Below are 17,608 nucleotides of genomic sequence, written 5' to 3' on the forward strand. Positions count from 1 at the left end.
ACTATGAAGGCATGGTTGTTTCTTATTTATCTTTTGTAACTAACAACCATTGACAAAGCCAATAGTACTGGTTTGTTGTAAGTGTAATGTTACTTGCTGTATTATATATTTGGATGTAATGATAGAAGTTGCAAAATACCAGTGGGGTGGCTCCCTAAGCTAAGAATAGATTTTCAGCTCATGTGCTTTTAACCCACCCCCTTAATTATATCGGCCTTGCCCTTTTCAGAGACCCGCCAGTTTTTTAATCCCACTTAAAGCCTGCCCTTCCTTCCCCCTCTAACGTCTTCCACAGATGAGGTGGTAGTTGTGGCCTAGTCCAAGAAGGAAATTGTATCTCTGAGCAAAAGAGCTTTGAAGTTAAGACTGTACAGGGACATTCCGGAGAGTACCTCCAAGTCCCCTGATGTCTTGGCACTGGTAATGCCATTTCATTTTGATGTTAAAGAGTTTTTCTGGATCCAAATTGGGCTTGTTGGATCAAAAGGCTTGACCTCTTCATTGCGGCCATGAATGTAAAGGTGTAAGAGGGGCATACACCAGGGATTGTCTCTTATGCAGGCCCTAGGCACGGCTTCATTAACTAATTCTTGACCTAGGAAAACATGCATTATGAGTTATACTCCTTTTATTCACTGTTTGAGAAACCTGTTGAAACCTTACATACATGTCATGCATCTTGCATCTGAGAGCATGCATGACAGACTATAGTTTTAACAAATAAAGCGTTGAGGAAACTCTGAAATAACAATGGCGAGTCTTCTGCATTTAGAAAGGAACGCCTGCAGAAGGAGGTGAAATTCGAGGATATTTATGCCATGGCCCAGCTGGAAGGGAAGGCAATGCAAGTTGCAAAGCTAACAAAAGTTCCTCCCTACGAGAGTTTCTGATCATTTGCTGAGGGATTAATGGATCAGGGTTTAGAAGCGCTATATAAATACAAACCTTCTTTCCTCTTCTATCCTTCTGCTATCCTTCCGAATCCAAATAACTGACTAACATATCCACCACTTAAAATTTACTTGCATGTTTCACTATACTAATTCAACACTAATCCTCTATGGGTCTCGGAGTAGCGTGCTACTTGCCGAAAAAGCGTTTTGACGCCTCGTCAGGGGTAGTAAACGCTATACAAATGCAATTACAATACAATACAATGTGATGTTGCACCAGTGCTTAATTGGTGCAATTGTTTGCTGGTGCTTGGCTCCCACACTCTTTTTAAAAACACTGCCACTTACTAATGACAGTCCATCACATGGCGGCCCTGTCTGTCTTTTTTGAGCTGAGCTCATCCACAAAGTATTCAATATACTTTAAAAAAAATAATACAACAGCTGGTCCAGGCCATCTTTACAGCTAGAGCAAGTGGTGACAAGGAAGAGTCCTAAATGTCACATTTGTATTGTGTGATTGTTGGTGGCAGGGGTAGTGGGTCTGGTCAACCAGTTTGGCCTCCTGAGAAATACCTTGGGCCCACCGCTAAGACCAGATGTAGGGTCACCCCTCAAAGCACCTCTTCCCAGGTGCGAGTGGGCGCATCTTCCAGCGTGTGTGCAGAGCTAAGTAAACTGGAGTAGTTGGTTTCCAAGACCCGACCCGTCTCCAGCCAGCTCCAGGAGCATATCCCTGAGGCTGCTGACGATGCCTGGTGCCTCTTCTTTGGAAGTAGCTGACCGCTGCGGAAGTGTTCCTGCATCATGTTTTGATTGAAATCATCACTGAGATGGACAATCCTCATGAGGAAAATGATGACTTGAGGGATGAGGGTATGCAATATAACACGGTGTGGGCACTTATACAAACAGGTTTCACCCACTTCTAATTTAACACATCTTGTAATTTTAACAGCCATAGATGAGTAGATATGGGAAAGTGGCCTGCACTCAGTTCAGAGCTGAGCATAGATTGGGCCTGCTCTTGTTTTCAGCTTTCTGTTACTGGTAATGGCACACACAAAGCACGTTTTGCGCTATCAAGTTCCACTGTTGGATGGCGACTGATTGCGAATGGGAATGTGTTATATCCTAAGTATTACATTTGTATGAAATCAGCCTAGGTCCTCCTAGCTGCTCAGCCAGCGTGAGAGATGATTACGGAATGTTGGTGTGACTGTGATGCATGGAATGCCTGTGTGCCTGTGTGGATGAGTGGTGACAGTTGGAGATGGGTCGAGCAGCTAGACAGGCTGCTCCTGGTGGGGCTGGTACATGGCTAGTACATGACTATTGCTGGCTGGACTATGATTGATACTACCCTGACATGGAAATAATAAAGAAGACTTGAAATATACAGCATGGCTACCACAGTCTCTATGTGCAGGGTACAACAGAATGTGGCATCCTAACTGATTGGTATGGTAGTCCCCCATCATTTGTTGTGGCGAGCTGTGAGGAAAGAATGCTGTTTGTCTGTTCTCAGTCGGTGTAAGTGCTCTTTGCAGAAGTCCCTCCCGGCATTTCTGTATTTAAGGAAATGCTGCAGTTCTTAGAATACTATTACAGCTGGGCTGGTAATGGGCTGAGTGCATGTCCATTGTTTAGTATATGAACATTGTAATTACCTCCTGTTGAAAGTATTTGATAATGTTAAAATGTAATAACTAGAATTGTATGTGTTTCTATCCTAAATCCTGGTACTGTTCTGCTCCCAGCCACCCTACACTTATCCACCAGTGTTTCCAAACCCACAGGTGAGGCACGCTCACATCCATCCATCCACAAAAGACGTGGGAAAATTACACAAATTCCAGTGGAGGGACTTAGACAACTTACCCTTCTAAACTATCTTCCAGACTTCTTACCTGCACTTGACTGGACATCTTCAGCAAAGGCCGCAAACATTGAACTCCAATTGGCCACTCGGCTTAAACAGAAAGTGGCAATTTGCAGGCCATTTTATCTATGAAAGCACACAAACACATGCACCCAGAACCTTTAAGACAATAGTATTTTATCATGTTACCCGTTCCGGACTAGCTGTCACTGTGTACACATATGACATTTTATGGCCTACAGTCTTGAGTTTCAGACATCTTACCTCATGCACAACCCATCAGTGCTTTCCAATAGACAGCCAACCTGTCATCTGTTCTTTCTAAATCTGTGTGCATATTTAGGTCTCCCATCAGATTCCAGATCCATACATCCACATGTCACAACGCAAATTCTATACATTTTGATGATACATGACACCTATCTGTTATTCATTTCCTATTTATGGCTGTGATTGGTTTTCGCGGGCTGCACTGACTCGGTGATTATAGAAGCAAAGAACATTGCACTCTGCAAATTGTTGGTAGCACAGCTAGCATTGATTGCCTTGCATTGCTGCTCCTCTTTACAAAAGCTCTGGTAATTGGACTCAAAGACTTCTTACCACTTGGGTAGTTCATTCACATCCCTACCCCGGCTTCCATTTGACTGTATGCTGGAGTTTAATGAATGTCCTCAGATTCTGGTCTGGAGAGTTGCCCAGGTGACATTCACAACCAGTTTCTACAGAGTCTGTAGTGGTGAAGCCCAGTTTGGGACTATTGCTCAACCATTCCACCAACCTACTGAGATCCTTTGTTCCACTAATGTGACTTCTGTTTCTCTTTTTGGTGCTGCAGCAAAGAAAGCAGGGAACGTCTCAAGCCAAGGACAGGGGTCATCTTCAGCTGACAGGTGATTTCTTTTTTCTGTCTGTCCGTTTACTCGTTACACCACCACTCTTAAACGACTGTCTGGTTTTATCCCCTGTTTCCTTTTACCCGTTTTGAAACAATTCATATCTGTCTGCTATCCTAGCAGTGTTCCAGATTTATTAATAACCCACATGCTCCTGACATTGATTTTCAATCTTATTCAAATGAAACTACATTAAATCTTCCTTACATTAATGCAATAAAATCCAAAATTATGTATATTTTCATCCCTATAACATTTGTATATTTACAAACCAGTCCTCTTCTGACTGAAAGGGATATCAGATTACTATATAGAACCTTTACAACAACTCTCAACCAATACAAATCATGCAATAAAACAAGGCTCAAGGAAAAAGCCATTAGGTAGTGGTGAGTCTTGTGCTGCTTTTGCGATAGATGGCAACCCTCAGCCCACCTAAACTCTGGAGGAAATAAAAGAAAGCTGTTTCTTTGCAACTCTCCCCTCTGCTTTTCTTGCCTTCTAGTATTCATTTTATCCCACGCTTCTACTGCTTTGCTGTTGCATGCTTGATTTCCCTGGTACCCTCTATGGTTGATACTGCCTGTCCCCTCTTGCCTCTATTCTTATTGACTATCTCTCACCATTAGAATTTTCCTGTAGTCTCTCTCTTTGAAATTCTCTAGGGAACAAGCTAGCTTTTGCTTTGCTCTTGTTGTCTTTTTTGTCTTGTGCTGCCTTTACTTTTGTTATTTTTTTACATTCTTCCTTTCTGATGGATACTTCTAACCACAGATTCCTTACCTTTAAATATTCCCAAGTGCAAGACTGGATCTGGAAAGCTTTCACAGCAGTGCTCCGAGGCTAGGCACCGGCAGGTGGCACCTTGAAGCTCTGCAGTGACTCCATTCCACCCTGGAAGTGACTGAGTGGAACCGCATTATAGTCCACCCCGAGCGCTGACGTCAGTTACTTTCTTCTACTACTTCAAACCTGGATCCATAGCTATGCTCCCCCTTTTTCTTCATCGGTTTGACAAGATTTTTTTTCTCCCAAAAATTCTTCTACCAGTGTGCATGGGAACTATGTCCCCTCCTTAAACTGCAGGGTTTATACCCTGCTCTGACTGTTGAAAACAAATGTCTGTGACAGACTCGCATGAAGTATGCCTTTAGTGGTTGGGCTCTGGATAGGACTTGAAGTTCTGTGTGAATGCGCCTTTATGAATCCATAGGCAAATACAGGAACCTGAAGCAAAACTGTATGTTGCCAAACACCAGAAGAAATCCTGCAAATCCTGCTCCCTTTCAATGTCAAGGTACGTGGCCCTTTCTGAGGTCATTCTCACAACAGGTTCTCATTGCGGTTGAAGTCTTTGTGTTAGCACAAATCGCAGTCAAAGAGGAAACACAAGAAAGCCAAGCAGGACTGATCCCCATTCTGCTATGAACTATGATCCTGATGTTTCAGCCTCACTCCTAGGTCACAGTGGAAGTGGTTCCGAGGTTTCTTAGCCTATTGGCTTGCTTAGATCAATAAATCCAAGCTACAGATTTATTCTGTGTCTCATTTGGTTTCCCAGGGCTCAGAACTAGCAAGGGATACTGAATTTAAAAGGAGAAGGTGCCACTTGAAAACAATATCTGTGATTTAACAATGAGGCTGATCTGCTGATTTTTTTTTAAAAGACTGAATGCAGCCTATAAGAGATTAATTATCGGAAAAGGAAACAGGTGGTCAACAGTCCTGACCCACCAAGGAGGATACATTTTGTAATTAGGAATATAGAAGAATCTGACACTTGTTTTCTGCTGACCATTCCATGGTCTAATGATCTCACAATTTTCACGAAGCAAAAGAAAAACAGATTCTTTATCTTTCATCTCTATATAAATCATATTCTGTGGCAGTGGCCTCTTCGGATCAATTTGTTAAAGATCAGCTTTTAGACCGAGTCTGATTGAGTCTAATATTGTTCAAGGTATAGACTCTCGTAAAAATTGGCGAGCTCTAGGCCCGGATGAGATACCAAGTGCTGTGGTAAAGCTATTGCTGCCCTGGTGGGCAAGGCTATATCTCCTTTTGCTCCAATTTATGACTTCTAGTGGCCAAATGCTGGACTTTTAGAACATAGATTTTTGAAAATGGAGATTGATCTGATCCTGTATCAGTTTGGTTGATGCTCCTCTTAAATATTGAGACCAAGGTATTTGGCGACTGACATTAGATCATCTTGAGGACAATCTTGATAAGCAGTTTGTTCCCTTGACAGCAAACATGTTTCTGTCCTAAAATGGACACCTATCATCATAGTTTAAGAGTCTGGTAAGTTGCACAGACATCAGTGGTGGTGGTGGGCAAGAGAAACCTTTCAGCCTGTTTCGTTAATGTACATGCATTATTTGGTACCGTTGATAGGGCATGGGAAACAAGTTGTCCTTATTGTGGAACTTGCCAGTTTTGCATAACTAATTTTAAAGCCACATAAGGTAACAAATTTCGATGTGTAATGGATTGAAGAAGGGGTGCTATTAGGGCCCCAACTGTTTTGGGTGGCAAAATACTGGTAACTATACCCCAGTGTAAGTATTTGTGGTTATTGTTTAGCTGCAACTCGTCTTTGTATCCTTCCTGAGAGATGTTTACAAGTAATGCATTGGCAAAAATGGTGGGAGCTTATTCAGTTGATCCTGATTGTTAAGGGGTTTTCTGTGATCTCACTCAGTGGTGTAACACAAAATGATATCCCCCTTCCTGCACAAAGTGATGAGGGCTCCTGAGTCTCCCATATCACATGGATGTTCATTGGCATTGGACTGAATGGGACCCCCTGAAGAGTTGAGGATCCCATGTGCTGCAGGGGCCTCTGCTATGCCCTAATCCCAGTTAACAATCTTCAACAATAGATTAGTCCACTTGGCTGTTTATGTCCTTGGTCCTATGATTCTTAATTTAGTTTCAGTCAATAGGAAGGCAGAAGTTTGAACTGCTTCTCTGCCCTCCCTAATAGCACAACGATTCATGGATTGGCTTTGAATTGTAGCTACAGTCCTAAAACTTGACTCAAAATTGCAAGCTGTAATATTTTTTGCTAATTTGTATCAAAGTGGCCTGTTTTTATTTTTAACTAGATTTTATTGTTTTGTGTTTTTCCATTATTGCGCTCATACATCAGCAAAGCAGTGCATAGTCTTAATGACTGCACTCATACGTGTCTGGTTCGGCAATCCCAAAACGTATAACTATTACAACTCTCCCTCCCCGCCCCCTCCTAACCAATTCTTAGGTATAGTCTAAAAGGTGTATGTTTATGTAGTAGGGCACTTCCTTTGTCATCCTCTATTGCTTGGTTGTCTACTCTTGGGGGATTGGTGGGGGGGGGTGTTTGGAGGCACTATTGATCTATACAATGTCAGGGCTGGCTCGCTTCTTCCTTGTTCTGGCGAGGAGCCCTGCGGTGGGCTTACCCCCTTCCTTTCTCACCCAACTTGCCTTAGCACATCAACCAGTTGCCCCATGCCCTATCCTTATCTAGTGTACCTATACCTTGTATTGCTTCCAGTAATTGGGTTCTCCCTTCTGAGCTCGCCCATATCCAAGTGGCCTGTTATCCGTGAACAGTGCATGTTTCTTTGAACGTTTGAATAACAACTGCTCTTGGACTGAACATATTGCAACATCATTTCATGTGCTATTTGCAAAGCATGAAGTAGCACCTACAACTTGACCACTACCCATATTGTGGTATTCTGACAAGATTCTGTATTTTTAACATCTAGAGCCAAGTCACAAAGGCATTTTAGAGAACGTAAAGTAGTAATCCTATAGTAATTTTTTTACATACTCTTACAAGTCTTGGTGAATTGGCCTCAAAACATCTAAAATGGGAATATTCAGAGAATATATTGATACGATTAGTACAAATAATGAGAACTGTGCCCTCTTCGTACTTATATTAATATGTAGTTGGGCGTTTCAGGACTGATTCATGAAGGCTGGTTGTCAGAGTAGTCCTTAGTACTACCAACCTTACGCACATACTTTTGTGACTCAATCCCCTAGTCTTGATTACTTAAGTTTGGCCACAGGTAAGAAATCCTAGAAACTGGCTGAAGTTTGAAAGAACTGTAGGCATGATCCCCTGTTTGACATCTGTGCCAGATCTTTCCCTGAGATGCCATTTGCTTAAAATTAATTTCGGTCCTCTAGTGCTGACCCCCATGATAGAACTAATGTTGGGGAAATAATGTTATCAAAGACATGATGTAATATTAAGGCTGAACTTCCAGTAGGATATGATTTTTGTTCTCTTGCCGTAAATGTGACAGCATTCGAACGCGTATACTTGGCTAATATTTGTATCAAATTGACTGATTTCTAGTGCCCAGGTGTCCAATTCCTTTAGTATCACACATAATAAAATTCGATACCCACGTGGGTAGATTTTATTTTATGTGTTAAAATGTCATGCGGGGTGTCCATCTCGAGACCAAGGCAGGGTCCTTTGCTCTCCAATACATGGTAATGGGGTTGGCTCTATCCTAAGGGGATTCTTGGCTATACACCTACATACATGCTAGGTACACTTAGGTACTACACAAAAGAACTAAATGAATATTCTAGTATTTCAGTCTTTGCCGCAGTACCCGAGAAAGTTAGTTGCAGGTGGCAGGAAAAATTTACATGTGCCTTCAGAACATGTGCCCAGTACAAATTACAGAATCCACTGCAGGCAAATATATTGAGCCACAAGAAAAGTAATGCCCCTTTGATAACAAAATGAAAATAAAAATCTTATGCCAACATAAAATATACCCAGAAAGTTCCACAACTAATACCCTTCACATTTCTTGTGCCAGTTGAAATGTTATCAAAATGTTGTGCCTGAAGATAAAACGCTATCAGAATTGATGCCATTATATATCAGGGTGTTGTCTAAAGAGAAGCGAGTGTTCGTTAAACATTTCAGAGTACAGCCAATTATGTTTTAATATTCCTTTAAAATATTGACAAGTGCTAACATTCAGATGTTGACCATCGTGCCAGCCTGCCAAGGGGCCTATCAAGATATGGTGCTCAATATGGCAGTCTGTCGGGGTTCATCAGTGATCTTAGGTACACCCTGCCTGCTCATGATGCATGGTGGGGATGGGGGTGTATGGTATGGTGACAGTCTGCTCAGTGTTGAGGATGACAGGGTGGAATGTTAGAAAAAACGGTGGTTCTGATTACCCTAAAGTTACTGGGCTAGATATGTGAAGCCATTTAGCGGTTGCAAACCCAGCAATTTACCAAATCGGTGGTGGGACAGCTAAATGACTATTTGACTGTACTAAACCCATTTGGTGTTTTGGCAATAGATTATTAAATCACAAAATGGGTTGAGAAATGCATAACGCATTACAGTTAGGAAGGGATGTGTTTAGAGCCTCCCTTCCGAATAATGTTTCACAATGCTGTGTAGCAATGGTTTACGACTGCAATTTTTGTTGCAAACCATGATATTGTAGCAACGCTTCAAATGAAGCGGCCTTGGGAATCCTTCCCCTTTGTGAATGTAGAAAAAAAGCTTGTTTGAGAGTGGGAAGTGGTCAAAGGGATAACTCCCAGGCCTAAACAAATGTTTAAAAAACAAATTCTTAAATGGAGACCTGTTTCCTTAAAGGAAAACAGACTGCATTAAAAAAACTCTACTTTGAATGCGATTGCAGGCATGGTTGCTAGCTGACCTCAGAAGCCACCATCCCTATGATGGCATCCAGTTGGAATAGGTCATAATTTGCAACCTACCTCATGAATAGTAATGAGGAACATCGATTGCGACGCACTCCAAATAATGATTTTGCAAAATGACATAGTAGTACATGGGTTGGTTGCCAAAATCGGAATCAAGTCGCAAAAAGTCAGTACGCAATTTGCTACCACTTATTGGTGGGATTCAGTTCTTAACCACTTCGGCGCTCATGACGAGCTCAGCTCGTCATGAGTGACGACGCTCGTACGCTCATGACGAGCTGAGCTCGTCATGTAACGCGGCTTTTAAAAAACCGCAGTGCACAGCGGGAAAACCGCTAGCGCGCATGCGGTTAATGTATCTGGCCCATTCATCTTACAGGCTAGGGCTTCAAACAGTGCAGTTATCCTTCACGCAATATATACTAGCGTGATGCCCAAGTACGGAAAGTATGCAATGACCTGTTAGTGCCAATATTGACCACAGTATCTAAATCAAATACTAGCAAGCAGTTTTCAATTCTACATTTCCCCAATTTGGTTCTATGCCTCTTCCAGGAGACCGTATTAAGAACTCCATCATCTCCACTTGGGCAAATTGTCAAATCTTGGTGAAAACACTTTATCTCCCTGGCCTTAGTTCCCTTAACTACCAAGACTAGTAGCACTTGGAAAAAAAGGCTGGCACCAGATAAGCTCAATATGAAAACAGGATGACTTCAAAGAGTATAATTCATTTTTTTATTAAGTGAATTTTATTTAAGCCCACTCATAAGCTACTGAATCAAATCTGTGCTTGTTATATGGTGCACTGTATTGCTGTAAGGACAGTTTATTTAAGAATGTTGTGTGACATTTGCACAGGTTCAAATGACACCAAAGGCCACCTTCATCCTATGATCTGTGAGACAAAGGCGGAATGAATCTCAGCTTTACCCCTACCATAACCCTGGTATTCTCATGGCTCTAGGTGATAGTTTGCTTCAGTGGTGGGGTTTCTTGTGCTCTGATGTCATGAGAGCTACTGTTCTTTGAATCTTTTCAAGAGACACGGAGCTCTAAGTTGCGAGCCATGCACCAAAACAAGGAATGCACAAGGCAGTACTTCAATAACCCTATTTCATGCTATGCATTTCTCTTGATTTGGAGTTAACCCTATTCAAAGCCCAGAGAGTGAAATATGAAGTCTTCTGTTAGCCATGCTCAGGTCATAGTGGTGTTCCCTGACCTGGCATGACCTAATCCTGATGAGACATATTCCTCCAGGAGGCCTGATAAAAAGAATTTCGAATGTTGCCCATTTGACCAAATTGCATAATTTTTGTCAAACCTCACCCTCTCCCTCCCCATCAGCGTACCAATTACACCACTTGGATTCTGAACAGCACCCTTCCTCTCAGTGTTACTGCCCAGGTACAACAGTGCATTAGCGTACTTGCACAGTCTGTGTACGAGCTACTTGTGAAGTTTGCTGCTTTCTAACTGGCTCTCAAGCTCTGGATGCTTGACCTGAGTTATCTGCAAGGAGAAGGTCAATGAAGAGAGTGGGGAAACATCATTTACCACGAAACTTTTACAACGCGGTACCATTACCACACAGGTTTTACAACGCAAGTCGTTACAACGACTTGCGCTGGAGGGCGCTGTAGGATAAGGAATAGTTTAATTTACTATCCAACTCCTTCCCTACTATCCACGGGGACTGGAGTTGGAATAGTAAATTAAACTATTCACTATCCAGCGCCCCCCAACGCAAGTTGTTGTAATGACTTGCATTGTAAAACCTGCGTGGTAACGGTGCGCGTTGTAAAAGCACGCGTTGTACCGTCATACATCCAAGAGAGTGTCACATTGGGCTGTGTCAGTGTTTTGCATCATGACTGACTGGTAAACCTTCCAGACCAACTTCCAGGGCTGGATGGATTAAGTGACCACTGCATATTCAGTCCTGAAAGTAGTCTTCTGGTGGCAGCCCCAGAACAAAATGCCAAAATGTCTGGCAGCCTGATCCAGCCACAGAAGGAAGGGGCATGCAGGTCGATTTTATCTGTTCTTTGATGGAACCTCCACCTCAGTATTTTATTTTGTTTGAACTGTTTTATTTAAGGAATCTGTGAATCATCTGACCCTTTGGGCTTAACTGGGAAACTTATCAAATGATACAGCAGGACCAGAGACAAGGGTGGAATTAAACAACCAGGTCTCGAAGCATTTTAAGGTTGCTACCACACCACGGGGGGGTTTATTCCCCTGTGATCCACTATGTAGGGACGCCTATGCAAAGGATCTCCCACCGAATGAGCTCTGGCAACCTTGGCCTAGATCGCATCTATTGTTGATGGGATTCGTCTAATGAGCACCTGGATGCTAGAGAGCTCAGTTGATGAAGCAGCAGAATAATAATGAAGAGGTTGATCTTGTCTTTGAACAACTTGCTTCACACAAATCACTTTCTCTGGATCAATCAGAAAAAAAGTTTTAGGATCAACTTGGAGCACTGCCACACTACACTTGTCACTATCCTTTCAATAGCGCCCGCCTCCTCGGAGCAGAGCCTTACATAACCAAGTTATTATTTCACCCTATGTGCTTCTAGATCTCAAAGATGCTCCTGTGTTTCCCCAGCCAAAATAATATATGAACATTTAAGTTATTTAATTTATACAAGAAAAAAACACCACATTGCTTTTGGAAAATTCTTATCATCTCTCTTACAGTTTTGGTTTGCCTGCATATAATTGAACTGATAAATTAAAAAGCAATATTGCAAAACAGTTTGTAGTATTTTTTTAGAGGGGGTACCCCAAAGCCACACTAAGATTTGTTAACTTGCTTGAAATATTTTCCATGGTATAGAATAATTGTGAGAAATAAGGTTGTCGCTCGGGGGGCCCCAATGAAATTATTTTCGCTAGATGGGCACGGCACTATCAATCAATCAGGGGGTTTTAAGCACACTCCTCACCTGTGAGGGTCCCAAGGCACTGGGGGAGGGGGGGAGGGGGCGCGTCTGATGTCGCTACGGAGCTCGTTCCAGGTCTTGGCCATGATGTAGAAGAAGGCTCTTCCCCCTGTTCTGGCTCTGTGGATCCGCGTGGTTTCGGCAAGGGCAAGGTTGGTTGAGCAGGAGTTTCTTTTGGGTACGTGGCAGGCGATTCTTTCATTGAGGTATTGGGCTCATGTGTTGTAGGGGCATTTGTAGGCGTGGGTGGGTCTCTTGAAAGTGACTCTCTTCTTGACGGGGAGCCAGTGGAGGTTTGTAGGTGTTGGCTGATGAGCTCATGTCGGGGGATGCCGAGAACGAGTCTGCAGGCGGTGTTCTGTATCGTCTGGTGCTTGCGGAGTAGAGACGTGTTGATGCTGGCATAGAGGGCTTTTCCATAGTCCAATCTGCTGGTTATGGGTGCGTTAGTGACTGTCTTCCTTGACTCGGAGGGGATCCATTTGAAGGTCTTTCAGAGGATGCGGAGGGTGTTGAAGAAGCTGGATGCGACAGCGTTAACGTGCTTGTTCATGGAGAGGGAGGAGTCGAAAACGATGCCAAGCTTTCTGGTGTGGTCCGTGGGGGTCGGAGGGCTGCAGAGTGTGGTGGACCACCAGGTGTCGTTCCATGCTGATGGGGTGGTTCCAAGTACGAGGACTTCTGTCCTAAAAAGGTTAATATCTATTGGTGTAGTTCAAAATGAGTGTTGGATGTTAACACGTAACTCCACCCTCACTGGTAGTAAAGGGCCTCAATTATCTATCAAGCATTAAACCTTGCATCAAGCTTTGCTTTTTAGGAGGTGAGTATAAACAGTCAGTTCAGAGTATTTTGGTTTCAATTATCTGAGCTCTGACTGGTCTATCAGTGTAGGATCTCCTGTGAGAGCAATCTGAAAGGCCGTGTGCCTGTTGAGTTTTGTTGGATTGAACAGATGCTACTGAGCAGTATCATGGACCTTTATGGACAGGACTGGTAGAGACTACCAACAGAAACTTTCTGTTGCAGTTCCCATTTTACACTTGCTAGTAACTTAATTTCCCCAATCAACTGTTTCCTTGACAGGTCCAAAAGAGCAGTCAAATCAGAACACGGAAAAAAGACCGCTCTCAATGATCTGAATGAGCTAAGAGCAGGTCTAGACAAAGAGTGCTACTGCAGTCCTTCTGTGGGACTTCTCCATATCTTTCCATTTGGGGGGCCATTGCATTCTGGTCGGTTGTCTCTCAGCAGCTGGCTTGAGGAGAGGACCTTCTCCTGGTTCCCATTATTTCCTATTGGGAGAACACAGATCCCAGATGATGCTTCTTCCACTCTTTCTATCATCTAACCATGAGGATGATTGGGCTGTTCCCTAGGACTCCACCTTATAAGCTGTATATAGTCTTGATGCTGGGCCTCAGGGAAATCTTATCAGATATGTTGGTTTCATAGCCATTTCATATGCAGAGGATAAACAGACTGGATCAGATATCAGACACCATTAGTGATTTATCTGCAATTATAATTATGCTGAGCAAAATTCAACAAAAGATGTTGTCTAATATTCTCGAGCTGACTGGCAACACTCTGCCTGGAACCATAATCTTTGGCCCTTTCTATAGTATTCTCCAAGAGCCCTATGACAAAGTGGATGCCAGGGTTTCATTATAGCTTACAGTCTAAATCTGACCAAACAGATTAACACAGTTAAATAGTCGTTTATCTTTAATGGGTGAAAATTATACCCTTTGATCCATCTAAGATGCATTAAATGATGGTGGACACCTGTTTAAATTGTTATCTATATTACTGTAACTTGCTATATTTATTTATACTGCCACTGCCAGCACTGATCATACGAGATTGCTGACAATGCAGAACATTACAATCAGATTGGTAAAGTACTTGCGTATGAGACAATGTCTAAAATGCTGTGTGGTCTGTCTTCGCGTTTAGAGAATTCTGTTCAAGGTAATCTGTATGGTTCATAAAGTGATTTGTGGATCTGGCCAAAAATCCACCAGAACATTTCAAGTAGGTATACTCCTTCCAGGGTTCTACAGTCTGTCCATTCTGGAGTTAAATAAAACCAGATCTGGTGGACACACTATGAGTTATTTGTCAAATATTACGGAAATGTTATCTTTAGAAATCAAACAGGCAGAAAATCCTGGCACATTTAGGAAAATGTAAATGACCTTCCTGATGTGTTAAATCTGTAGCCAGTTCCCAGTGGCAAACACTCAGCAATCTTTAGTGCCAAGAAGCCAATCTGTAACAGCGCACTGTATACATTGTTTTCAGTTTCTCATCACGAACTGTGTTGAGGATAAAGAGGAGCTTGAAAATAATATCTTGTTTCTAGTCTGTTTAATTTTTCCAACACTCTGTTTGTAATAATATAATTTGTGCTCCTTATTGACTACCGAATTATTGAACTATATATGCTATCATCTCAAATGGCGATCCTCGCGCCATCTAAAAGGGCACACACACAAGTAAATGAATCCTTAAGGTACATTTTCATCTTCTTTATGTATATATTTTCTTTCTCTGAAATTGTGTGCCAACCTGTAAATGTTTTCATACAGCCATATTTCCAAAACACCTCAGGACTTAAGTCCTGTCTTCAGGGGAGATGTACTTAAACTCTAGATTGTAAAACATGTAGAAACAAAATGCAGCAGAGCCTCTAAAAGTTAAGAAAATGCCCTTACTGTGTAACTTAACGTATCGCCAATGCAGTGCCGTCATGTGATCTACTCCACACATCTATTAACTGCTCAAACTTACTTCAGTCAATGAGTTAGTATGGCACTAATCTTCCTAAATCCATTATGCATATCATAGTCGCATAATCGTACATCACTTGGCTATAAAACTAAGTAGCATGATTAACAAAATCAAATCTTAACTCTGGACTTCATTTTTTCCCTAATACTAATTCTAATCTAATCTAAAATGAATAAAAGACTTCTTAAATCCTCTCATTGCCTTGTTGCCCCTCTCTTTCTTTTATGTCTATTGTAGTTCTCTAAGGTTTATGGCTCCATCCAACTTGGACACACTAGTTAATGTGATTATAAAAGACACGTTATGACACCCTTCATTGTCATGATTATTGAGCTTGAGACAGATTTCGGAAACCGAATCAAAAATGTTTGGATTTGCTTTTGCTTATACGCCCAAAAACATTCCTGTTAATAGAAACTCGAGAATCATCCATCTTATGGTTATGTTAACTAGATCTTTCCTTTATGTCCTTTGCAGTTCTAAACAAGACCCCGACTCTCCTAAGACAAACATGGTTATGTATTTGCATTCGTAGTAAATAATATAACTAATATCCAAACGAGAATGATCTCTAGGCATTATCTATAGTTCAATGCACCATAGTTCTCTTTCCAAGAGTCTTTTCATCTTGTCTCCTCTTTTCGGTTTTGATAACAGATCACATATCATTTGACGTGTATCATGTCTCATCTCATTAAAGTGTCTGGCTACACTTGATTTCATATTCTTTGTTCTAATGTTTAGGTTATGTTCCAGCATCTGTACTAGCTCGATCCTGTAAGTCTGTTCCACGTTTATTTTTCCACATGGACATTTAAGTAAATATATAACACTGGATGTTTCCCTAGGTTGCATAAGATTTTTTTTTTAATGGCAGCGTTGGGATGTCGTTTATGGTCTCCTTTAACTACATTTTTGTAATTAGAACACTGCAAACGTTCCTTCATCTATTCTCACTTTTCAGCTCTCCCAATTCGTTCTGTTTTTCAAACCTACATCTGTCAAATGCCTATCATTTTACTTCCTTTTATTCTTAAAAATTCTGTCTTAGGAACATTAGAAGACAACTTCTCCATATTTAGTGAGTGGAGATTTGGAAGATAAAGGTAGCAAGTAAAATACCCACAGGCCTCTGAGTGCAAGCACTGGCAACACTTCCTGCAGTCTGCCCTGCTGGGGTTGAGGCCTGACTTTCACAGTGCAGCAGATCTTATAGGAAACATTAATAGCAATCTTGATGTGATGGTAACATTCGACCCGGGGGCTGTACACATGTTTTCAGAAGGCAAAGGAAACCCATAAGCTCTGTTGGCTGCAGCGCGTGCATAAACCCTTCAGCTGTCTTACTGACATTGGCGGGAGCGCCCTGCTGGTTACACATTGAAATTGCATCAGGTGCGTTATGGTTAGGACCCTGCAATGCTATTGGTGGTTGAGTGGTGCATAAACCTTATCTCTTCTACCTTTGCCATTTTGATGACCAAACATCCCTGGTTATAATATAGCTTGCATGTGACATAAAACCTATTGTCTGTGAGTTGTAAATAACACCAACCATTTTGGTTGGGGATTTTGCTACCCATACTGGGAGTCCTCCCCTTTCAGTCTGACTATGGGGCTGCCCTGACCGGCTGGTTCCATAAGAGATGGAGCGGAGGAGGATAGTCAATTCACTAAATCAGTGTTTGTGACCGCTAAATGACTATTTGAATGTATTAAACTAATTTTGTTATTTGGTAATAGATTACTGAATCACAAAATGGGTTTAGAAATGCATAACGCAATACAGTTTGGAAGGGACGTGTTTAGAGCGTCCCTTCCAAATAGTGTTTCACAATGCTGTGTATCAATGGTTTGTGACCGCAATTTCGGTTGCTATATTGATAAAAAGGTCGCGGACAACTGATGAACAAAGATCCTTAAGTATTGCCCGGCGGTGTCGCCACTTGAACCCACAGAATATTAACCAATAAAGAGGCGGGCGCTGGAGGCGGGAAGGCAGGAAACAAGGTTTATTCTCTCCGGAGGAGAACACATCGGTTCGGACAGCAAGTATCGTCACGAGGTGCTCTAACCGCATCTCTGAGGCCTGGCCTCTTATATACAGGTTTTATTGCTTTATTACAGATTACATGTTCATGGCAATGCTTTGATGTACGGAAAGACATTCCCGGAATCTCCCCTTCGGGCCCGTTCCCACACACATTTACAGTAGAAGTCCCCACCCAGGTCACAACAGGTGATGATTATCGCGCAGCTGGATATTCCGCCGATTCATGGAATGTGGGGGGTTCGATCGGATCTCATGGGGTGGGGGCTTTGATCAACTCGGGGGTCCTTTGATGAGGGAAGCTTTCTACTGTACGGGGAGGGGCAAGGAATAGTATATGAGCGATTTTTCAGGGTGAAGCCGAAGAGGTATCGGCTATCTGGGTGGATGGGGATGGAAAAGAACGCGTTTTTGAGG

General features: G+C 42.2%; 1 protein-coding gene across 1 annotated transcript in view; it reads left to right on the forward strand.

The window, feature by feature from the left end:
• The window catches only part of CNGB1 (cyclic nucleotide gated channel subunit beta 1), a 1,191,945-nt gene that overhangs the window by 139,741 nt on the left and 1,034,596 nt on the right, over nt 1-17,608 (forward strand). The window contains 2 exon segments of the mRNA XM_078668834.1: nt 1,745-1,769; nt 3,614-3,668. Of these exon segments, the coding sequence (XP_078524960.1) occupies nt 1,745-1,769; nt 3,614-3,668 (80 nt within the window).

This window comes from Lissotriton helveticus, chromosome 12 (assembly GCF_964261635.1).
Source record: "Lissotriton helveticus chromosome 12, aLisHel1.1, whole genome shotgun sequence".
In the NCBI taxonomy this organism is placed as follows: Eukaryota; Metazoa; Chordata; class Amphibia; order Caudata; family Salamandridae; genus Lissotriton; species Lissotriton helveticus.